The 24,293-nt window shown below is 42.7% G+C and overlaps 1 protein-coding gene across 1 annotated transcript; it reads left to right on the forward strand.

The window, feature by feature from the left end:
* The first annotated feature begins 2,063 nt into the window (after nucleotides 1–2,063).
* Nucleotides 2,064–24,293, forward strand: SLC35B1 (solute carrier family 35 member B1). The gene is made up of 9 exons (XM_033917658.1): nucleotides 2,064–2,635; nucleotides 7,350–7,453; nucleotides 10,914–11,044; nucleotides 11,173–11,203; nucleotides 13,022–13,182; nucleotides 16,572–16,698; nucleotides 17,765–17,871; nucleotides 22,684–22,837; nucleotides 23,473–24,293. The coding sequence occupies exons 1-9, from the start codon at nucleotides 2,418–2,420 to the stop codon at nucleotides 23,523–23,525; spliced, it is 1,086 nt and encodes a 361-aa protein (XP_033773549.1). The 5' UTR covers nucleotides 2,064–2,417; the 3' UTR covers nucleotides 23,526–24,293.

The following is a 24,293-nucleotide window of genomic DNA, read 5'->3' on the forward strand; positions in this document are numbered from 1 at the left end:
TGTCAGACACTGCACCTTTCCTTCCTCCCCTATCAGGCTCTGTGCCCAGCACCCTTCCTTCCTCCCCTCCCTGTCAGGCTCTGCACCCAACACCCTTCCATCCTCCTCTCCCCTGTCAGGCTCTGTGCCCAACACCCTTCCATCCTCCTCTCCCCTGTCAGGCTCTGTGCCCAACACCCTTCCATCCTCCTCTCCCCTGTCAGGCTCTGCACCTAGCATCCACCCTTCCTTCCTCCCCTGTCAGACTTTGCACTCTCCCTCCCAGGCTCTGCCCTCTGTCCCCCCCTCCCTGCCCTATCTTCATACCTCTGCTGATCGCTGATGGAGCTGCAGCGGGCAGGAGCAAGCTTTCCAAACTCCTGCCCCGCTGCTAATCAGCTGCGCGATCCAAGTTCTTCACCTGAACGGCACAAGCAGCAGCGCCAAATCATGACATCAGAGAGAAGGCTTCCGACGCAGGCACAGATCATGTGAGGAAGGGCCGCCACTGCCCGCGGCTTTGAAGGAAAAACAAGTGCAGCAAGGGAGCTGGCCAGATTCTAAACAGGAAGAAAAATGCTGCTGCTACTGCTGCACAGGGAAGGGGGAGGGGAGAGATAAATGCTGCTGCTGCTGCTGCACAGGGAAGGGGGGGAGGGAAGGAGGAAGAAAAATGCTGCTGCACAGGGAAGGGGGGGAGGGAAGGAGGAAGAGAAATGCTGCTGCACCCAACTGGGGAGAGAGAAGGAAGACAAGGGAGAGGAATGAGAGATGCCAAGTCCATGGGAGGGAGGGACAGGAAAGGAGATACCAGACCATGGAGGGGGAGGGAGAAATGCCAGGGCTGGAGAGAGGGAGAGAAAAGGAGAGATGTCAGACCATGGAAATAGGGAGGGAAGGAGAGAGAGATAGGAAGGGAAGACATGGAAAAGTAGATTTTGAGAAGAAAAATGGAAAAATTGAATATTAAGTTAATGCCAAAGATGGATGTAAGGCAGAAAGTGAAGACGGAAAGAAAAGTCAAAGGACAAAGTGGCCCTAGAAACATAGTTAAAAGCACAGAAAAATAAAGTCACCAGGCAACAAAGGTAGGAAAAATGATTTTATTTTCAATATAGTGATTGAAATGTGTCAGATTTGAGAAAGGAAAGATGTTAAACGAGGGCTGCAGAAAAAAATAGGGCACTTGAAGAGCCGCAAAAAAGCAAAAATAAACTTAATATCTTATTAAAGAAATGACAATTTTGCATGAGGTAAAACTCTTTATAAATCTTTTCTTCGTAAACTATAAAGTTTTACCTCATGCAAAATTGTGGTTTCTTTAATAAGACATTAATTTATTTTTTCTGCGGCCCTCCAAGTACCTACAAATTCAAAATGTGGCCTTCCAAAGGGTTTGAGTTTGAGACCACTGCTCTAGATCAACTCCATCCTGTTTAGGATGGTCTCCAGAATTGTACACAATATTTTTAAATGAAGTGTCACCAGAGTCTTATACAGAAGCGTTATTACTTTCTTTTTCCTACTGACCATTCCTCTCCACGCATCCTTCTGGCTTTCACCATTGCCTTTTCTACCTATTTGGCCACCTTAAAATCCTCACAAAATCCAAGTGTTGCTCCTCTTCCATGCACAAAAGTTCTTCAGCCTCTAAACTGGGTGACAGTAAATGCTCACCACACACTAATGACAGTGTATAGCCATTAACATAAAAAAAAGAAAATTGGCCATTTAAGGGCTACAACAAAATGGCCTTAGCATGTGAGGGCAAACTAGGTTCACTTTTTGCTCCATCTTAGTAAGATAAACCGAAATTAACATTGGGAAAATCGTGGATTGAAACCACGTGTCTATTGCATTTACAGGCCAGCCGCAGAAGAGAATCCTCAGCTCTAGGACCCAGCAGGAGTTGTGACTGGGAGCCCCTAGTGCCAAGCTCTTATCGCTTAGCTTCCGGTAATACGAGTACACGTCACCTATGAGCAGAATGTCGACCAATCAAAACTGTCCACATGGTATTATGTCAGAGCTAGGCGCACCTGGTAAGGCAGGTCCCGGGGCCGTTTTTGATGCTTTTCGCACTCCTTTAAACGAGGCTTTGGGGGACAGACGGACGGACTATAAGTTGTTTTAATGTTTTTGTTGGGCCCAATCATGAAAGGGATCTGTGTGTCTTCGCTACTGAGCACACGTTGGGCTAGGGCTAATCCAAAGGCTGGATACTATTCTGTACTATACTTCTACAGGGTGTCAGAAATTGATACATATGCAAGTTAAATTTGTCCAGAATTTGTACATCTGTGAAAATAAACACTTTACCGGAAATTTAAGAAGAAAAAAAAAATCCAGCTGTGAGCTTGGCAGAGTTTGCCGGCAGTACCGCGGACAGCCCCGATGCTAGTCGAGGTCCTTCTTCCTTCGGGTCGCAGACTCCCTCTATGAGACCTGCGGCGCCGGTCCGGGATGTGGAGCTGCAGCTGCTCCCCGAGTCGCTGGTAGCAACAGCTGTGAGAGCCCCGGGCTCGGCTCCCACAGTCATGGGCTCCAGCGGCGGCCCTGGAGGAGGTTTCCTGAGCTCCGAGAGGCTCCGGCTCTTGTTCTGTTTCTTCGGGGTCTTCGTCTGTTACTTTTACTACGGCATCCTGCAGGAGGGCATGTAAGTGTGGGTCCCCCTTTCACGCTTGTGGTGTGGACGGCAGAAGAGATCGTGTTAACTGGGTTGCTTAGGGCCACGCAAAAATATTCACCGAGTGCTATGTGTTGGATTTAAATTGTTAGTGTGTAGCTAAAGTAACATGAATTTGTACACCGCCTAGAAGGCTGATTGGACAGTATAAGGAATTTTTAAATAAACTTGAAGCTTGATTTATGCTTTCTTAGTGGTAATTAAGGAAATTGGCATTTGCATAATGTAGATATTTCCCTGTCCCCAGATAGCTTAAATTCTAAACTTGGCTTCCCTGCTTTTCAGCCCACTGTTCTAACCACCGGGATAAGTTTGTTCTTTTAATTGTTTTGTTACTAGTCTCTTTTTCTTTCTTTACTGGTTCTTATTTTCCTGTGAATCCAGTGGGTGGTGGACATCTGGAATGCGCTTCCAGAAAGTGTGATAGGACAGAGTATGGTATTGGGGTTCAAGAAGGGATTGGATGATTTCCTGAAGGAAAAGGGGATAGAAGGGTATAGATAGAGGATTTCTATACAGGTCCTGGACCTGATGGACCACCGTGTGAGCGGACTGCTGGGCACGATGGACCTCTGGTCTGACCCAGCAGAGGCACTGCTTATGTTCTTATGTTCTTAACACCCCCCCCCCCCCCCATATATAAAATTATGTTAACCGTCTGACTGCAGAACAATGATGCAGCTGTGGAGAACCCACCCAGGACCCAGGTTATGACTTACTGGCTTAACAAGTGCATTTACCCTGTAGCCCCTCAGTATTTTTCCTCACTTGTTTCCACCATGCTCCCCCCCCCCCCCCCCCCCCCAATGAATTACATTCATCAGGCAAGTCCCTCTTATTTGTCACTTTTTTTCCCACTGCCTATGCTAGACTTCATCCCTTCTTCTTTCTCTGGAACCCCCTTACTCTGATTTGTCCTTATAGTCTTTGTAACTAGCGCTACCTTCCCATTTGGCTGGATCCTACCTACAGTCTCTGTGACTAGAACTGCAAACTAGAGAATGACTCGGGGACATATCTGTCCCCCATCCCCACAGAATCTATCCTTATCCCTGTCTGTCCCCATGAGTTCTGTCCCTATCCATTCCCTGCAAGCTCAGTCCTCATCTACACAAGCCTCTGATGGGGATTCAGAGCTATTGTTAGTAATTTGTAATTTTTATCTAAAATCCAGCATAGTACCTGTGAAGGAGTCTGGGACTGGTTTTCCTGAGTTTTAAATTAAGTTTTCTCTTTAATAAAATGCTGAATTATGTTTAGCTGCAGACCTAACTTATCTCATGTTCTAGCCTGCCTGTACTGGGTGTTTTAGCTTGGGCATTCTAGTTTCTTATAGCTATCTCAGCATACACAATATTGTATTCCGCCCTCCTGGACATCTAACAGAAAGACTGCAGGGCTTAGATAAGTGACCTGCTAGTGTGAGCTTAGGACCAATGATTGTTAAGAAAAGTAACACGTGAAAAGTTTTTTCTAGAATTCAGTTGTATAGCCAGAAAAATGAATAAATATCTCTGTAACTTCCTGGTTTTGGCTCTCCTGAAGCTACCAGCTTGGGGCTCAGGGATCCGCATATGCTGAAAAAAATATACCTGTTTCTTTCTTCAAGTCTCTAAGTTTTGTGGCTAAGTGACCTTTCACCAGAAGACTAGAGGATGGCCAACATGACGCCGATTTTTTAAAAAGGGTTCCAGAGGTGATCGGGGAAATTATAAACTAGTGAGTTTATATTAAAGAACAAAATGACAGAACATATACATATGCATGGATTAATGAGAGAAAGCCAATATGGATTTAGTCAAGGGAAATCTTGCCTCACCAATCTACTGCATTTCTTTGAAGGGGTGAATGAACTTGTGAATTAAAGTGAGCTGGTTGATATTGTGTATTTGGATTTTCAAAAGTCATTTGACAAAGTACCTTGATTTCTGAGGAAATTAGAAAGTTATGGGATAGGAGGTAATGGCCTATTATGGATTAACAACTGGTTGAAAGAGGAACCTGAGCTATAGCTACTTGATGCAGGGTTCCACATTAGGCGCCACTGCCCAAGAAAAGGATCTAGGTGTCATCGTTGAGGATATGTTGAAACCCTCAACTCAAAAGTGCAGTGGTGGCTAAGAAAGCAAATAAAATGTTAGGATTATCAGGAAAGGAATGGAAAACAAAGATGAAAATGTTAGAATGCCCTTGTAGCACTCTATGGTATGGTTGCACCTCAAATACTGTGTGCAATTCAGGTCGCTGAATCTCAAAGATGTAGCAGAATTAGAAAAAAGGTATAGGGAAGGTTGACAAAAACGATAAAAGGGATGAGACTACTTCCCTATGAGGAAAGGCTAAAGTGGCTAGGGCTCTTAAGCTTGGAGAAGAGACGGCTCAGGGGTGATATGATAGGTCTATAAAATACTGAGTGGCGTAGAAAGGGTAGATGTGAATCACTTGTTTACTCTTTCCAAAAAATACCAGGACTAGGAGGCATGCGATGAAGCTACTAAGTAGTAGAATTAAAACAGACTGGAGAAAACATTTCTTCACACATGTAGTTAAACTCTGAATTCATTGCTGAAGAATGTGGTGAAATCAGTTAACTTAGCAGGGTTTAAAAAAGATTTAGCTAATTTCCTAAAAGAGACATCCATAGGCCATTATTGAGATGACTTGGGGAAATCCACTGCTTATTCCTAGGATAAGCAGCATAACATATGTTTTACTTCTTGGGATCTTGCTAGGTACTTGGAACCTGGGTTGGCCACTTGATGGACCTTTGGTCTGTCTCACTATGGCAATTCTTATGTTATTGAAGTTTGCCAATGGCCTAATCTGGCTCTGCCAACTTCAACAGATGTTACTTGATAATGCAGAAAACAATACATAAGAACACTAATAGAACTAATCACAAATAAAATAGAGATAGGAAAATATTAATATTTTGTGTGTGTGTATGGTTATTGCCTTGTGTTGTATGTGCTATGCGTGTGCTGAGGTTGTGAAGGATACAAGACAGTAAGTTTGAGAGAGGGATAATGTGGACTTTGAAAGGCTTAGTTGTGAAGCAATTTGTGTGGTGGGGGCATTTGCAGGAGGGCAGATTTTAGCATTGGGTGTGCTTTGTGGGGTGTAATTGGTGCAGAGGTAGGGCAGTTTGCGAGAGGTAATTGTATGGTGGAAGCTAGTTTTTAAAGTTGGATTCATCTGTGGGGTGGTATGGCAGATGTGATTTGGTGGAGCATATGTGAAGGGGTTAAGCTTTTTTTTTTTAGGTTTGTTTTTCTTCCCCCAACGTGCTAAGTTTCACCCGTTCCATTAACTTATTCTCTGCTTCAGTTATTTTTTGTTGGGGGAGGGGGAAGGCTTATATCTCTTTAATCTCCACTCTGATTTGACCCATTTTGGAACTCATTTCTCTTTTTCTGAGGGGTTTTTTTAAAAAAAATTTTTGCCAAGTTTCATCCCATTCCATTAAATTTTCAGAGAATTATTGTGCCCCCAGATAGGTGGGAGGTTGAACAGATGGACAGACACTCGGCCTCTTTGTATAACTCTCTTCAACTTTTGTTGGATTGGAAATGAATAAAAACCAATGAAGGTACATTAAAAACTAAATTGTTTCCTAGGACTGCAGGAATATGTAGCGTTGCTTCTTTTTATTTGACTTTCCATTCCTCTCCCTTGTCCAGGTAATCATATCCACTTTTCTTCCTCCAATTTTATATTCAGTGATCACTCTTGCTGTAAAAATGTGATGAGAGAAGAGAGCTTAATTCTCTCTCTGGATATATATACCATCTCATTTCCATATAGTACTGTTAATGAGGTGATCATAGAATATAAATTCAAGTTGTGATTACTATTTATAATGCTCTCTGAGGTAAGCTCATGGTTTTGTTTTGGGGTTTTTTTTCTAAAATAAAATGTCTTAACCTGATTTAATTCATATTACATAGTTTCCTTAAGTTGGTGTGATTTAAATCTTTGTACTTGTGTTAACAAATGCATTGTGCCAAAACTTCTTTCTGGAGTTCATATATTTTGCATGTTCATAATATTACATTTTTATGTATGGATAGTATTTCATCGTGGTATTGATGTGTTAGTGCTGGTCAAACAATCTCCCTCTTCTGTATACTCCAGAGATGAGGAGGGCATGTTTTTATGGTTTCTTACATCAGTGTTTCTCAGCCCTGTCCTGGAGGACCACCAGCCAGTCAGGTTTTTGGGATAGCTCTAATGAATATGCACGGAGCAGATTTGCAAGCCTATCACCTCAATTATATGCAAATCTCTCTCATGCATATTCATTAGAGTTATCCCGAAAACCCAACTGGCTGGTGGTCCTCCAGGAGAGGGTTGGGAACCACTGTCCTACGTTACTGACTGCTTGTGAAATGAGGACTGCAGAGCAAAGAAGTCTCCATTAGCTAAAACTGAAAAGAACAGGGTAAAATGTTTAGAACTGCGTGGAGCAATATTTCAAAATACAGTATACCTTTTCCTTCCGTTTGCTATCGCTGATTTAGTCCTCTCAGAAGACACTGTTGGACCGCTGTGTTTAGGCTGTCTGTCCTTCAGCTTTGAGATGCCTGGCCCCCTCCCACCACCACCATCTTTTATCTTTAATATGGCCAGCTCTGTCTCATGTTGTTGCTTTTATATTTTTCTTTATATTTCTTTTGTTTTTCAGCACACGGAATAAATATGGTGAAGGAGAGAAGCAGGAGAAATTTCGATTTGCATGGTCTCTGGTCTTCATTCAGTGTGTAATTAATGCCATTTTTGCCTGGATATGTGAGTAGTAACATGATGGCAGATAAATGACAGAACCTATACATCAGCATGGATTAATGGGAGAAAGCCAATATGGATTTGCCTCACCAATCTACTGCATTTCTTTGATATCTTTTGGTGCTTTCCTGGTTTAATTTTTCTCATTTTTTAGTCATTCCCTCGAGTTTAGCTAAATGATCTTCAATTTTTTGGCCTTCAAGACCTTTTCACCCCAGGGAGCGTCAACCATTTTTGGTGAACTTTTTCACTCGAGCTCCTGGGCCATTAAACCTTTTGACTTCACGTCGGCCGTTTTTCCTTACATATAAGAAGGTGCCGAGCAGGTTCAAGAAATGTGCTTGTTCTAATCGGACCATTTCAGACTCTGACCCCCATAATTGGTGTGTTCAATGTCTAGGTCCTGACCATCAAAACATTTTGCTGTGTCCTCTGTCTGCATATGCAAAAGAGGACACTTAGGCCCTGATTCTTCAAAACGCGCCTAAAGTTGAGGTGCCTAAGTTAGGCGTCCTTTGTAGAATCGCATTCAGTGGCGTTCAGCACTGTTTAGATGTCTTAACTTTTTAGGCGTCCTTTAGAGAATCAGGATTTAGGTTAGATTTAGACGTTATAATATTTTATTATTATTTTATTAGAATGGTGATTTTATGCTGGTTTTCATTATAATTGTAATACTGGGAGTTGGATCTGTTTAATGCTTTTATTTATTTCTTTTCCATCAGAGAGAGTGACTGGGATTCAAACTAGAGCGCGGGGACAGAAATCACACCCGTCCCCACTCGTCCCCGCCAAAATCCCACCCGTCCCTGCGAGGAATCCGCCCATCCCCGCGAGGAATCCCTCCGTCCCCACGAGGAATCCCCTATGTCCCCACCCGTCCTCGCCCATCGCCCCATAAAAGTTACCTGTCCCCATAAAAAGCAGCAATTACTTCAGAAAGTTTTGATTTTTTTTAAAGCCTTAGTTTATTTAAACCAACAATAAAATACAATCATTTTTTTTAACACCCCCTCCTTTTTTTAATACCCTCCTCTCTATAAAAATATATTTTTAGTAATAATCCATGAGTCACAAAGCAAGGGTGCACCTAGGAAAAGGGAGCATCATAAACACTGCAGTGAGCATTAGAACATTAATACACCCATTGTTAAACTGAAGCCAGATTAATACAGATCGATCCTGCACAGTCAATGCTAAAAGAAAACAGTCCTTTTCATACATACAGAACACAACCTCCCTACCCCTCACACTGGCCCACTTGTTTCCTTGTCACCATCACCACACTCTCCCTACTCCTGATCCTGTCACCATCATTTCTGTACCCCCTTATGCCTGTTCCTGTCACCAGATTCTCTCCCTTCCCCTTCACCCCATCCAGCATGCCACATCACTCTCCTACCTCTCTCTCTGCCCAAGGTGGAAGGCTATCACCTTGGCTGGCCTGTCTTCCACCTTATTCTCTAGCCACCTGTAATCCCATGCTCCATGTCACCATTGCCTCATTCTCTCTACCCCTCATGATGGTCGTCACCTGTCCCTTTTGCTAGTTCTCATATTAGCTATACTTTCTGATTACTTGTCTCTGCTATCTTGTGCCCCCCTCCTCTCCCTGTCACTCCACTCTCTCCCTTCATGCTAGCTCTCACTCTTTCTTCTCCTTATCCTGGCCCGCCTGTCACTTTCCTCTCCCTTCCCCCTAGCTGTCCCCACACAATCCCAAGCCCACCCCTGCCTAACCTGTGGGCCAAATTGACTCTCCTCCTCTCCCACCTGTCACATGCAGGCCAAGTCCCATCACCTACCATGCCTTTCCCCCTCCCCCACCCCCACTAACCTGACCTCCAGCAGCACCAGCCAGCCCCTGCCAAGTGGTTTGGCAAGGGGAGTAGGCCCTCTCCCAGCCAGCCACCCCAGTGCCCAGGAGCTGCAGCCACCTTCACTACAGGAGCAGGGAGCCATGGAGAGGGAGGTGCAGGATTCTGGTCTGATCCGCCCCACCCTCCGAGGTCCTTCCCTGCTCTAGACCCAGTGCCCACACATACCCCGTGCAACTTTGGCCAGCTCAGGTGGGGGCAGGGCAGAACACAGCTGGGAGCCAGAGAGCCATCCTGCTCATCGCTCGGGTGGCTGCACAAAGGCAACGAAAAGTGAAACACTGCAGCTCCCTAGAAGCAGCAACTCGGCTGCCGGCTCTCCCTCTTATGGAGCTCATCACATAGGCAGTAAGCTCAACACAGGCACACATTGGTTCAGCTGCAGCACAGTGGGCCAATCACAAACTACCTTAGAACTCTGAGGTTGTTTGTGATTGGCCCATTGTGCTGCAGCTGAACCAATGTGTGCCTGTGCTGAGCTTACTGCCTACGTGATGAGCTCCATGTCTGTGTGACATGCTGCTGATTCGTCGGGAGCTCAGCCCAGCGCCGAACCAGAAATAAGGTAGGCCTCAAGTCGAGACAGGAAGTAACCCTAGTTCCATCCCCGTGGGAGTCCCATGGACCTGGGAGGGGTCCCCATGGGAGTCCCATTGACCTAGGGGGGATCCCTGTGGGATTCCCGTGGGACCTGTGGGATTCCCGTGATCCCCGTTTCTGTGCAGACCTCTAATTCAAACCAGCAACAATATGGTAGGGCTGTAGGTTTAACCTGTGTGCTACAGAGTGAGCTAGCAAGCTGCAGAGCAATTGTAAAACTAGGTCTTATAGGCATTGTAAGGAAGTCTACTTTTGAGTATAGTTTAGGCTTCAGATAAACCTGAGTTCTAAGGACGAAACTTAGGCACAGTTTGGACGTGCTTAATTTGATCTGCTGAATAGCTCTTTGGGTTTTTATTTTTACTTAATTAAGCTCAAAATACATTTAATAAGCCACCACATAAACAGGGCACATCAATACAAAGATATTGCATGCAAAACCTTCTATTTTTCTGGGCAAACAGTAATGGTATTTGCTAATTAGAGGAAAAGATCCATTAACTGAAGCACAGCACATGAAAAAAACAGCTTTGTTTCTTGCTAAAAAGCTACCCTTTTTTCTCACTAAAGATACTCAGCTCCTGATACGCAGCTCCTGATTGGTGAGGCCTGACTTTAGTTCAGGAAAAGGCGGCCGTAGCATACTGCGAGTAATTTCCTTCACTCGCCGGCACTCCGGCTGCCCTCTCCTGTCTCCACACTAAAAACCATATTCGCAGTTTTTCAACATTTGCGGGGGTTCCTGGAACAGAACCCCTGCGAATATCAGGGGAGTACTGTATAACAATTTGAATTCCTTTTATGTGAGAGAGTAACGTTTTATATAGGGAAGAAAATGGGCCTTTTTAAAGAGACTGATTTTTTTCAGCTGCTCCCTATTTTTCTGTCTCTCTGTTGTACTGTACTTTGAGGAATTTTTTTTTCTGAAATGGAAGAGGGAATGGCGATAATAACTGAGTCTTTGGTTACAACTTCTGTTCTTGCAGTGATCCAGTTTTTCGATGCCACCAGGGTGGATCGCACACGAAGCTGGCTCTATGCGGCATGTTCTCTTTCTTATGTGGGTGCCATGGTATCCAGTAACTCTGCACTACAGTTCATCAACTACCCAACTCAGGTGAGAAAGTATTGGTGAGCATGGTTGAAGAAAGATGCCCATGGAGATGGTGGCAGCTGGAATGGAAAAGATGGCAGGAAAAGACAAGGATGCATAAGACAAATGGTTGATTTTGTTTTATTTTTCAGGTACTGGGGAAATCATGTAAGCCCATTCCAGGTAAAGTGTATGGTTAACACTCATTCTCTACCTCCTCTAGCACCCAAAAAATAAACCCAGTTGAGAATCATTTGACATGTGTTGAGTGAATTAAAAATTTGGCTAGGTACCTGGGTGTCACTTGTGAATTAGAGGGGTTGATTGTTTCTCACAAGGCTAAGTTGGGATGGGCAGTATGGTATGGAAGCATGGTAATGGCAATGAGGATAAGTAGGTAACACTATGTTTTCTATGTGGGATGTAGATTGCTGAAGAGGCTGGCTACAGAAGTGACAGGTAGAAGCAAGGGCAGAAGGGCCCATTTTAAGCTTGGGGATCATAGACAGAGGCCACATGTAGAAGTTTGTGTGAGACCCCAATAACACTACTGTGGGTAAGCTTTAAACAAAAAAGTTCCCAAAGGCCTTAAGCAAACAAAACAGAGAGACAATGAAAAATATATATATAATCCTTTATAACCGAGAAGGTGCTCAGAACCAATAGATGGTGAGAAAATCACAAAACCAGGGAGTCTATCATTGCACCATCTTCAATCGGTAGAAATGTTTAAATAGTGTCTGAATAAATATATTGTTTTAAAGTGTCCATTTCCTTATAAAGCTGCTATCTCCAATAAATTAAAGTGCAAGTGCTTTAAAGAACTTAACTTGACAATAAAGGTGAGATTGTTAGGAAGTTGTCTCACTCCAGCGGGTCCTGACGCGTTTCGCCAGTGGCTTCCTCAGAGAACCCCCTCTCGTTGGTTGTAACAGATGAGTAAAACTCCTTCCTCACTCTTCACCCAGTTACTACACTTCCTCTTGATTGAAGATGGTGCAATAATAGACTCTTGAAAACACTTACAGGGGTTCGTCCCCAGTTTTGTGATTTTCTCACCATCTATTGGTTCTGAGCACTTTCTCGATTACAAAGGATTATACCGTATATATTTTTTTCATTGTTCCTCTGTTTTGTGAAGTTTGTGTGAGGTCAGAGCAGAATTCCTTTATATTGTTCTAGAGCAGTGGTTCCCAACCCTGTCCTGGAGGACCATCAGGCCAATCGGGATTTCAGGCTAGCCCTAATGAATATGCATGAGAGAGTTTTGCATAAAATGGAAGTGATCTGCTCAATGCATATTCATTAAGGCTATCCTGAAAACCCGATTGGCCTGGTGGTCCTCCAGGACAGGGTTGGGAACCACTGTTCTAGAGTACTGCAGTAGTATCAGTGAATTTCTCTGGATTTTTGAGGGGGACAAAATAAATTTAATCTCCCCAAGTTTTGCTGAATGTGTTATAGTGACCTTATCAAATCCTGTGCGAGGTGACCATTGCTATAAAAGTGTGATGGGAAGGAGAAAGTCATATTGGCTGCACATTGCTCTAGAGCAATTCCGGTCCTCGAGAGCCGGAGCCAAGTCAGGTTTTCAGGATAGCCACAATAAATATGCATGAGATAGATTTGCATCTCAAGGAGGCAGTGCATGCAGATCCATCTCATACATATTCATTGTGGATATCCTGAACCTGACCTGGCTCCGGCTCTCGAGGACTGGAATTGCCTACCCCTGCTCTAGAGAAAGTGCCCATCTTTTAGCTTCAGCACTAGAGCTTATGATGGTCTTTGCAATGGTGCAGATCCTTCAGATGAAGATAACAGGCCATGGTGAAACCTATTCATGGACTCACTACAACAGGAGATAGACCACAGAAGCTAATGGAAAAAATTAAGAGGACTAGATACAGTTAAGTGGACCCCTAAAAATATAAATGTTAATTTTAAGACATAAACCCTATGATTAAATCAAGAGCATTAAAGCCATCCTTCTTCTTTCAGTGATGCTTTTGGGAGTGACTGTGCTGAGAAAACGGTATTCACTGGTCAAGTACTTGTGTGTGCTCTTGATAGTTTTTGGTGTGGCTCTGTTCATGTACCGGCCCAATAAAGGGAGCTCCAGCGGCAGTGAGCATGTCTTTGGTTATGGGGAACTACTCCTGGTAGGTTTGCTGTATTTTGAAAAGTCATTCAAGGAACAATTAATTATTACATAGAAAGATTGAAGAAAACTGTTACCAAATGCTTGATATAGTTTGGGTTGTAAATCAGTGATTCATTTGAGTTCATTTAAACCAGGGCTGCCCAAGTCCGGTCCTCGAGATCTACTGGCAGGCCAGGTTTTCAGGATATCCACAATGAACATGCATGAGAGAGATTTGCATACCAAGAAGGCAGTGCAGGCCAATCTCTCTCATGCATATTCATTGTGGATATCCTGAAAACCTGGCCTGCCAGTAGATCTCGAGGACCGGAATTGGGCAGCCCTGATTTAAACCTATACATGAAGGCTTTCCATTTCATTTTTTATAAGGTAATCTTTGCTGGGATTTCAACCGAGAGCTTGTTGAGGGGATTACAGTGCTCGTCAAGGCACATATAGCTGAATGCAGTCTTTAGGTGATTTAACAGATACATCTCAAATAAATAACCCCCCCCGCTTTTACAAAACCACAGTGTGGTTTTTAGCGTCGGCCATAGCGGTCATGAGTGTCAGAGCTGTTGCCATCGCGGCCGACGCTAAAAACCACGCTACTGTTTTGCAAAAGGAGGGAGGAATAAATTTTTAAAATTTCAAAATCTTAAGAAGATTTGGTGACCATTGACAGATTTTTGCAATGATTGACATAATTTTTCCCATAATAAGATACTTGATAAAGGGGGGTGGTAGGTTTATTCTCTTTATCACAAAATATAAATAAATTATCATAATATTTGTTATATTGTATGCAACTATCAAAATAAGGGGAGGGAAAGGGATTATAATTGAATAATAGTTGATATAATTATTAAATATTATATGATGTCTAAAATTATAGTAAGGACTATATAATGATATGTTGTATTTACAGTAAGTTATGGAAATATTAAGTGTATACTTAATGCAATTGTATGAATTTTTATGATACACTTGTTGTTATATGAAAAATGAATAAAAAATATAAAAAAAAAAATTTCAAAATCTTTTCTGTGGGCCATTTGGAACCAATGTGGAGACCTTGACATGGGTGAAATATGGTCATAAATTTGAGCTCCTTTTTTTAAAAAAAAATGTTTCCAATTTTCTGCAATTTTAATTTCATTAACTGGATTTGGGAAGAGCTGCATGCAGAGAATTGGAATAATCTAGATGCAATGTAACTCATATTACCATTGATTTTATCTGAAAAAAGGATGCAGATTTTCAGTATTTTATAGGTAGAAAAAGCAAGTTTTGACAATCTTACTGATATTCTTGCATAGTTTTAAAAAAAATTGGCTATTGCTTTAGACGAATACTTCCATCCACTGGATGTTGCATGTTTTTTAGTAAATATCATACAGGAGAGTGTTACGCAGTGGTTAAAGCTACAGCCTCAGCACCCTGAGGTTGTGGGTTCAAACCCACGCTGCTCTTTGTGACCCTGGGCAAGTCACTTAATCCCCTCATTGCCCCAGGTACATTAGCTAGATTGTGAGCCCGTCAGGACAGACAGGGAAAAATACTTGAGTACCTGAATAAATTCATGTACACTTCTCCCTCCGTATCCACGGGGGTTAGGGGCAGAGCCGACCCACGAATATGAAAAAACCACGAATAATATTCGGGCTGGTTATGACCCACCCCAGCTTTTCCCCCGGCATCCCTTAAGCCTTATCTGGTGGTCTAGTGGGTTTTTGGGGCAGGAGCGATCTTCCTACGCTTCCTGCCCCGTGCAGATCGCTCATAGGAAATGGCTGCTGTGAGCTCCCGTAGTCTCTCGAGACTACGATGGGAACTCATGGCAGCCATTTCCTGTGAGCGATCTGCATGGAGCAGGAAGCATAAGAAGATCGATCCTGCCCCGAAAACCCGCTAAACCACCAGATAAGGTTCCAGGGGGTCTAAGAGGGCTTAAAAATAGCCCCAAAAAATTAAAATGGATTAAAAAAAAAAAAAATCGCAAATAATCAAATCTGCGGATGCTGAAACCGCAGATTCGGAGGGAGAAGTGTAAACTGTTCTGAGCTCTCCTGGGAGAAAGGTATCGAAAAATGAATAAATAAATATCTGTAGTGGCAGAAACATGTGAAGTCTTAAGAAGGACAAAACTAGAACTGGATCCTTTAGCAGGAGTTTTCCAGACATCATTAATTAATGACGAGCAATTTCAGTATTAAACAGATTGGCTGAATCCTGGTCAATATCTATCCTCTTAAACACTGATTTAATTAGAATTTTATTAATTTCTTGTTTAGGTGTGATATGGGGGCCTATAGTTTAATCAGGGTTGAGTTTTGAGAGAGAGTCAGTAAAATTCAATGAATAATAGAGCCTTTGAATACAAGAGAAATCATAAAGACACATTAAGAAAAGAGGTGGGATTATAAAACTCCATCTCTTCAACCAGTCCTGCTGGTGGTACATCCAACAGGGAGCCACTTGGTTTTGCCCTCATATGTCGTATCGTATTTAATTTTTCTAAGATCAGAGGATAAAAACCTTACTATACCATCTTTGAGAACCATAAATACTAGGCGTAACACTCTCTTCTCAGTCACAGCGCCTCAAATTTGGAATCTTACTGACCCAGGGGAGGGAAGAAAAACCCCTAGATAAATTCAAAGGGAAATTAAAAAGCCACCTCTTTAGGGATGCCTTTCAATAAGAACCCTTCTGATTTCAATTTTACTTTGAACCTCAATTCACGCAAGGCCTTATGTTTTACTCCTTCGTTCATTTTTTCAATCAAGTTCCTTATATTCAACTTGGTGTATTTTATCTGTTCTATGTATTACTTCTGTCTCTGCCATGCCGCTATTTTCTGCATTATATTGTAAATGCTTTCTGTCTTTTTTAAGTCCATTATTCTAATTTATATTTTATCTGTATCCCATGTATTAGCTCACTTTGTTGTGAACCGCCTAGAACTTTTTCGGTATGGGGGTATATAAGAATAAAATTATTATTATTATTTCCTATATTGATTGTAGTTCTTCCAAATCTCCTTTCGTTTTACAGTCTACCTTTGTCCAAAGTAAGTCATTGTCTGTCTTCCCCAGTTTATTGCTTTGAAATTCTGAAACGGCAGTTTTATCAAATTTTTAAATAAACTTGAAACATGAGATCCACTGAAGAATAAGGGTGCCGATTATTTACACCTAGAGAGGATTATTTCTCGCACAAATCTCTTGCCGTATTCAGTTAATTTCTGCTGCTAGAAAAGGGAGCCTCTGCCATTAGTGATGGGATGGTGGTTCTGGTTGTGATCTGTTACTTTTCTATCATCCTTTTTTTATACTGTAGATGGGACTCAAACTTTGTGTTTTCTCGCTTCTTTCTTGCCCTCTTTCCATTTTTTTTTTTCCTCAGCTACTTTCTCTGACATTGGATGGCCTTACGGGAGTGTCTCAGGACCACATGAGGGCACATTTCCAGACAGGCTCCAACCACATGATGCTACATATAAACCTGTGGTCCACGCTGTTCCTAGGAGCAGGTGAGTGATGGCGTGAACCACACTCGAGGCACCCGTGTCACACACTCCCACCTGTGACTGTTTCTGCAACTACACCAGTAAAGCACCTTGCATTTTTCCCCCTGCACCTCTTTCCTTGCTATTCACCGCTAGACAGGAAAAAACCTCACCCTTTTTGTCTTAGGACTCCTTTTACTAAGCCACGTTGGGGCGGTGCGTCAGAGATCCTCCTTCTTCTGGTCTGGGCTGGACTGGCTTTGAGCATTTGTGCATGCTCAAAGCCTTCTGGTCTCGCTCTCTCTCCGAGATTGAGAGCGAGACCAGAGGGCTTTGAGCATGCGCAAATGCTCAAAGCCAGTCCAGCCCAATCCAGACCAGAAGAAGGAGGATCTCCGACGCACCGCCCAGCCTGCGCCAGAAGAGGGAGAATCTTCGGGCACCGGCACTGGTGCCAAATCGGGTAAAGGGTGTCATTGACTGCTCGGGGGGGGGGGGAAGTAGGATCGCGGTGGATGAGGTTAACATGAGCCGGGGGGGGGGGGATGCCGGATCGCTGGGGGGATGCCGGATCGCCGGAGGGGGGGGGGGGGGTTGGAACAGCGTTGGATTCCTCAAGGGGGGGAGAATGGAGCAGCGCCGGTAGCCTCGGGGGGGGGGGGGAGAGGAGGTGGAACCAATCAAAGCAGTTTCCCTTACTTCCTATGGGGAAACTTGCTTTGATATATGAGCAATTTGGTTTACAAGCATGCTTCTGGAATGAATTATGCTCGTAAACCAAGGTTCCACTGTACTTGTATTATTGTGGATATCCTGATAATTTGATTGGATGTCCTGAAGACTGGGTTAAGAAGCACTGCACTAGAGAGACCCCCACAACACACCCTCGTGGAACAGGCAGTTTCCCTGGTCACTAGAAAACATTTGTTCCTTGATGATGAAGAATGTACTTGTCTGTTGTGAAAACAGAATGCTGGACTTTAGGCCACTGGAAGACTCAGTTAGTGCCTCTCAAGCAGTGAGGGGCCCAAGCTCTTGAGTTTTACTGCCTTTATTGCCCACATATCTAAAAATGTGTTTCTTTTTGCAGGCATTGTGTTGAGTGGAGAGATCTGGGACTTCCTGAGTTTTGCAGAACGCTATCCCAGCATCATCAATAGCATCCTATTGTTTGGCCTGACAAGTGCCTTGGGCCAGGTGAGCCTGTCTGGTCTGTGTGGATAAAACATAAAGATGGCAGGCTTGCCCTAATGGATATGACACTTGTGTGGGGCCAGAGGATTTATTCTCTGATTTCTTTCAGCAATATCAGCTGTATAATAAGAACATACTTAAGAATAGCCATACTGGGTCAGACCATCTAGCCCAATACCTTGTTTCCACAGTCACCAATCCAGGTCACAAATACCTGGCAGAAACTCAAGTAGTATCAACATTCCATGCTATCAATCCCAGGGCAACTAGTTGCTTTCCCCATGTCTCAATAGCAGACTATGGACTTTTTCTCCAGGAACTTGTTCAAACCTTAAACCCATCTTTGTTAACCACTGTTACCTCATTCTCTGGATTGGTATAGATCTCCCTCCATATTCGCAGTTTTTGGATTTGCGAATTTAGTTATTCGCAAGTCTCCAAACAAGCAGCCTCCCTCCCGTCTCCACAGCTTACCTTTGAAGTCTTGTTGGTCTAGCGGTGAAGCGGGGAAGGAGCAATCTTCCTACTCTCCTGTCCTGTGCAAATTTATAATAAAAATGGCTGCCGCAAATTCCTGCGTCACTCGTGAGTTCCTGCGGACTCGCGAGACTGCTGCGGGAACTTGAGGCAGCCATTTTTGATAGCGGATCTGCACAGGGCAAGAAGGAAGATTGGTCCTACTCCAATTCACCGCTAGACCACCAAGACTTTAAAGGTAAACTGTAGAGGGGTCCAGGAGGCAGGAGAGAGTCAGGGTGGGGCCCTAAAGTTATTTGTGATGATTTAATATTCGTGAAGGAGCTGTGCCCATCCTGTGAAAATGAAAAGAGATGTGTTATGTATAATATTGGTCCCTTGTGATATATCGAACTTAATGAATGTTGTTTTACTATATTGTTGTGATATGAAAGCTTGATGCCTGGATAGTTATATGTATTATTTTTGTTCTAGCTGACACCCACTGAAAAGTCATCGGAGGAGAATTTGAATTGAACCCAGAATTCTCATTAGTTGTTGCCTACACACACCACCGAGTCATCTCTGCGCCTACCCTATCCCAGCACTCTCTCCTTATACCCCGTGGTACTTAGCAGTCTGCAGGCATCTTCTGTCTTCCAGAGAAACCTGCTGCCTCCCTTGGCTGCAGAACGCAGAAGCTGTGCATTGGAGAGCAGCCTGCTGCCTCTCTCCAGCTCTGCAGAGAACTCACTAAGTACACACACGGTCAATTACAGGAGCACACTCTCACCGCTGATAGCAGCACATTGAGTATATGCATGGGTGGGTTACTGGGTCCAAAGCCAACACAGCTTTGGCAAATATAGAGCTGGGATGTACATAAGAATTGCCTCCGCAGGGTTAGACCAGTGGTCCATCATGCCCAGCAGTCTGCTCACGCGGCGGCCCTCCGGTCTAAGACCAGCACCCGAACTGAGACTAGTCCTACCTGCGTACGTTCCGGTTTCAGGAGGAACTTGTCTAACTTTGTCTTGAATCCCTGGAGGGTGTTTTCCCCTATGACAGACTCCGGAAAAGCATTCCAGTTTTCTACCACTCTCTGGGTGAAGAAGAACTTCCTTAAGTTCGTACGGAATCTATCCCCTTTCAATTTTAGAGAGTGCCCTCTCATTCTCCCTACCTTGGAGAGGGTGAACAACCTGTCCTTATCTAAGTCTATCCCCTTCAGTACCTTGAATGTTTCGATCATGTCCCTCTCAATCTCATCTGTTCAAGGGAGAAGAAGCCCAGTTTCTCTAATCTTTCGCTGTACGGCAGCTCCTCCAACCCCTTAACCATCTTAGTTGCTCTTCTCTGGACCCTTTCGAGTAGTACCGTGTCCTTCTTCATGTACAGCGACCAGTGCTGTATGCAGTACTCCAGGTGAGGGCATACCATGGCATGATAACCTTCTCTGATCTGTTCGTGATCCCCTTCTTTATCATTCCTAGCATTCTGTTCACCCTTTTCTTTTTTTTTTAACTTTAAATTTTTATTAAGTTTAAACAATACAAATCATCACATACAGCTCACAATGAACACCATCAACAATGCAAAAACATCAAATAACCACTGAAGAAAACAGTGTAACAACAAAGAAAGCTTGATTTACTATCCCCAATCCCCCCACCCCCACCTGCAAAGGATAACAGGAGCAGTTATTCACCCAGTCCTTCAGACACGTATTTTTTTGAAGAACCATGTTCCAGGTTTTCATTGATTGTGCATAATAACCTGTACGTTTAACCACATATAATTCCATTTTCCCCATCAAAGACAATTTCACCCTCCATTCACTCAGGTCAGAAACAAAGGACTGTTTCCAATACGCACCTATGAGATATTTAATTGCTGCCAATCCCTTGGTTTGCCAGCCCATCTCACAAATATTATGCATTCCCAATAAGCAAGTTTGAGGCGTTAGAGCAAGGGGAACCCCCAGGGTGTTCTCCAAGGACCCCAGCACCGCTCGCCAACACGGAACTAACACTGGACACTCCCACCAGATATGCATAAAAGTGCCCATTGCTACCTGACCCCTCCAGCACATGGGTGTCACCTGAGGGTACATCTTATGCAACCGTTCAGGTGTATAATACCAGCGACTCAACACTTTATATGCATTCTCTTGTATAAGTGCACAGGAAGACGCTTTACCTACCTCTACACATTCTCCCATTCTTTAGAGGTAAAAGTACAGTGTAGATCTCGCTCCCAATGACTACGAAAACCAAAAGTGGGTAATACCCGTCCCCTCAAATATTGGTAGATTACAGAAATAGGTCTTGGTACTCTCTGTAATGTTCCCCAAAGGTGCTCCAGTTGCTCAGTTTCAACTGGGGGAATGGTGACCCATCCTCTAGCATCATAAAGTGTGTTACTTGAAGATATGCCAAATAATCCCCAGCCTGCACCCCCGACCTGTTCGCCCTTTTCACCGCCGCCGCACATTGCATGGACTGCTTCATCGACTTGTCAATCAGAACTCCCAAGTCCCTTTCCTGGGAGGTCTCTCCAAGTACCGCCCCAGACATCCTGTATTCGTGCAGGAGATTTTTGTTACCGACATGCATCACTTTACATTTATCCATGCTGAACCTCATCTGCCGTGTTGATGCTCATTCCTCGAGCCTGATTATGTCACGTTGCAGATCTTCGCAATCCTCCTGCGTCTTCACTACTCTGAATAACTTCGTATCGTCTGCAAATTTAATCACCTTGCTCGGCATACCTATGTCCAGATCGTTTTTAAAGATGTTAAAGAGCACGGGTCCAAGCACTGAGCCCTGCAGCACTCCACTGGTGACGCTCTTCCAGTCTGAGTGTTGTCCATTTATCCCCACTCTCTGTTTCCTATGCTCCAGCCAGTTTTTAATCCACGTGAGTATTTCACCCTCTATTCCATGTAGCTGGAAAATGATTTGTTTGGCCCCATCGCCTCTGCATTTGTGTGTGTGTGTATAGATAGATAAGAACATAGTAGATGACGGCAGATAAAGACCCGAATGGGCCATCCAGTCTGCCCAACCTGATTCAATTGAGTCATACTGACATAGTGACGCATTGACATCATAGCTTAACAAACACTGACAGGAAGAAAGACATGGGGATCGCTTGAATAGACGTGGTGACATCACAATTTAAATAGCTGTAAAACCCCACAATTTAAGAATAAACTTACTCGGGCAGACCAGTGGCCCTGTATCCTATCTTCCCAGTAGCTAATCTAGGTCACCAGTACCTGGCAAAAACCCAAATAGTAGCAACATTCCATGCTACCAATCCAGGTCAAGCAGTGGCTTCTTCAATGTCTATCTCCATAGCAGATTTTGGACTTTTCCTCCAGGAACTTGTCCATATGTTTTTTTAAAAACCAGCTACGAACTGCTCTTACCACAACCTCTGGCAATGTGTTCCAGAGTTTAACTATTCTCCAAGTGAAAAAATATTTCCCCCTATTGGTTTTAAAAGTATTTTCCAGTAACTTCAAGTGTCCCCTAGTCTTTGTCATTTTTGATGGAGTACCCATTCTACACCACTCAAGATTTTGTAGAATGCAATCATATCTCCCCTCAGCAATCTTTTTTTCAAGCTGAAGAAGGGTGTGAGTGGATATAGAGATGTTAATCACAATACAAGATGAATAGCCCTGACAAATTCTTCCATATCTTGATGTCACTGTGTTGTCATTCCTGGAAACTGCCTTGGTTTCTCCTTTCTTTTTTTTTTTTTATAATTTCTTTATTCATTTTTAAACTTACATCAAGTGTACAGTAAATATCAACCAAATATAATACAACATCACTTGAAAAATTTTCAATATCATACACCAAGAAGATTTAACCCCCACCCCCCTCCCAAATTCATATACAACTAATATATACCACATAAAAATAATATCTTACGACAATCATCTATATATTCTTAATGGAAAAACAAGAAATCCCCCCCCAAAAAAAAATCCACATGTATATTAAGATTGGGAAAAGTGTAACTTATTCATTACTATAATTTAATAAAGGTCCCCACACATCCTTAAATTTATTATAATATCCTTTTTGAATAGCCAACGCTCTTTCCATTTTATACACATGACAAACTGAAGACCACCAAAAACACTAATTCAGTCTTCTACAGTCTTTCCAATTATGTGTTATTTGTTGGATGGCAACTCCTGTTAATATCAATAAAAGCTTGTTATTATTAGCAGATATTTCTTGAGAATCTCTTGCTGCCTTGATAATTTCTCTTGTGTAAAGACCTCATGGAATAGAAAAATGTCGTAGTAACATCTTATTATTTCTTTGTTTGTTACAGACTTTCATATTTATGACTGTGGTGTACTTTGGACCTCTGACCTGCTCCATTATTACCACCACTAGGAAGTTTTTCACCATCCTGGCCTCCGTTATCATTTTTTCAAACCCCATCAGCTTAATGCAGTGGGTAGGGACCTTCTTGGTGTTCTTAGGTAAGTCACTGTGCTTTCTGATATGGACTGCACAAATGCACTCTTTTTTTAAAAATTTGCATGTGTGTTATTTAAATAGATTCCCTAGTGGTGGGACAGGGACCTTTTTTAAAAAATTAGGAGAAGCTAAGATGCAGCTCTGCCAATAGATAGGATGGTACAAACCAGGGGAGTACTCGTGAGCGGGCCTAGATTCTATGCAGTCGGCATTACCGAATTGAAACATTTCTTTTGAAGCGACCCCTACCTTAGCCTAGTGTGCTAAGCTCCTCCCTCTCTTCCCTCCCTTTTACGATTTTATTTTCTCATTGTATTTAATCTCTCACCATTTCCCACTTATTCCAGTAAGTCTACATGTTTTGTCGCCCCCTCTATTTTTTAACTTTTTATTTTATTTTTAATAATACTTAATAATTGTAAACCGTTTAGGTATGCTTTTGATAAAATGGTATATCAAAGGTTAAATAAACTTGAAACTCCGACCCATACATCCAGAAGCTTACTCGGAAGCCTTCCCTCTGATGCATTTGCATTTTGCATCAGAGGGAAGGCTTCCGGATCAGTTTCTAGAGTTTACTAACTCTGAAGGTGTAGCGGTTCTGTTATTAAATTTGTCATATCTTGTTTTCTTATAGGTCTGGGTCTTGATGCAAAATTTGGAAAAGCCTCAAAGAAGACATCAAACTAGGAATAAACCTGGAAACAAAAGCAATTTATAACTTATTGCTTTGACTTTTGCTATCCATTGTGAGAGATCAGACTTTTTTTTGTATTTGTTGGATATATTTTACAGGAGCATTTTTTTAATTTTTTTTTTTTTAGTTTATTGAGAGAGCAGTTTCAGAGGAAGTTGTGATCAGAGATGTGGACCAGTCCTGACAGATTTCCTTCCATCTATTAAAGAGTCACAGAGATAGAACTGGGCATTGAAAAATGTCTCTTGTGTGATATGCTTGTGTTTGGTTCTTAAGTTTCAAGTTTTATTACCATTTGATGAATCGCTTATACAAATTTTCTAAGCGATGAACAATTTAAAAAGCCACTAGTTAGTGGTCTCACATACAATTGGATATAGAAGACAACATACAAATTAAATAAACCGACTAACATTTTTGCAGTCAGATTAAAGACAGACATGATTGAAGGGGGAAAGGGGGGAAAAGTTACAAATTCATTTTATATTGGAAATTACAAAAAAGGAAAAAAACGAGAGGGAGGGAAGGGGGCTAATGGGGTTAATATCTATGACAAAATATGAAGGGTCCAAAATAAGACATATTAAATATCAAAAGCGTCTTGAAACAGGAAAGTTTTTAATAATTTTTTAAGAGGTAAGATCTTTTTCATTTCTGATATAATGTGGCAGTGAATTCCACAATTTAGGACTTTATGGACTTACTGTATTAAGAGCTTTATTTTTAGGCACAAAATGGAAGATAAATTAGACCTTTATGTC

This window comes from Geotrypetes seraphini, chromosome 13 (assembly GCF_902459505.1).
Source record: "Geotrypetes seraphini chromosome 13, aGeoSer1.1, whole genome shotgun sequence".
NCBI lineage: Eukaryota > Metazoa > Chordata > Amphibia > Gymnophiona > Dermophiidae > Geotrypetes > Geotrypetes seraphini.

Bases quoted from the DNA above. Each gene is read 5' to 3' on its own strand.
- SLC35B1 (XM_033917658.1), top strand. From the start codon at position 2,418: ATGAGACCTGCGGCGCCGGTCCGGGATGTGGAGCTGCAGCTGCTCCCC. The intron at 2,636-7,349 runs GTAAGTGTGGGT...TTTGTTTTTCAG, and splicing joins GGCATCCTGCAGGAGGGCAT to CACACGGAATAAATATGGTG. The intron at 16,699-17,764 runs GTGAGTGATGGC...TTCTTTTTGCAG, and splicing joins CACGCTGTTCCTAGGAGCAG to GCATTGTGTTGAGTGGAGAG.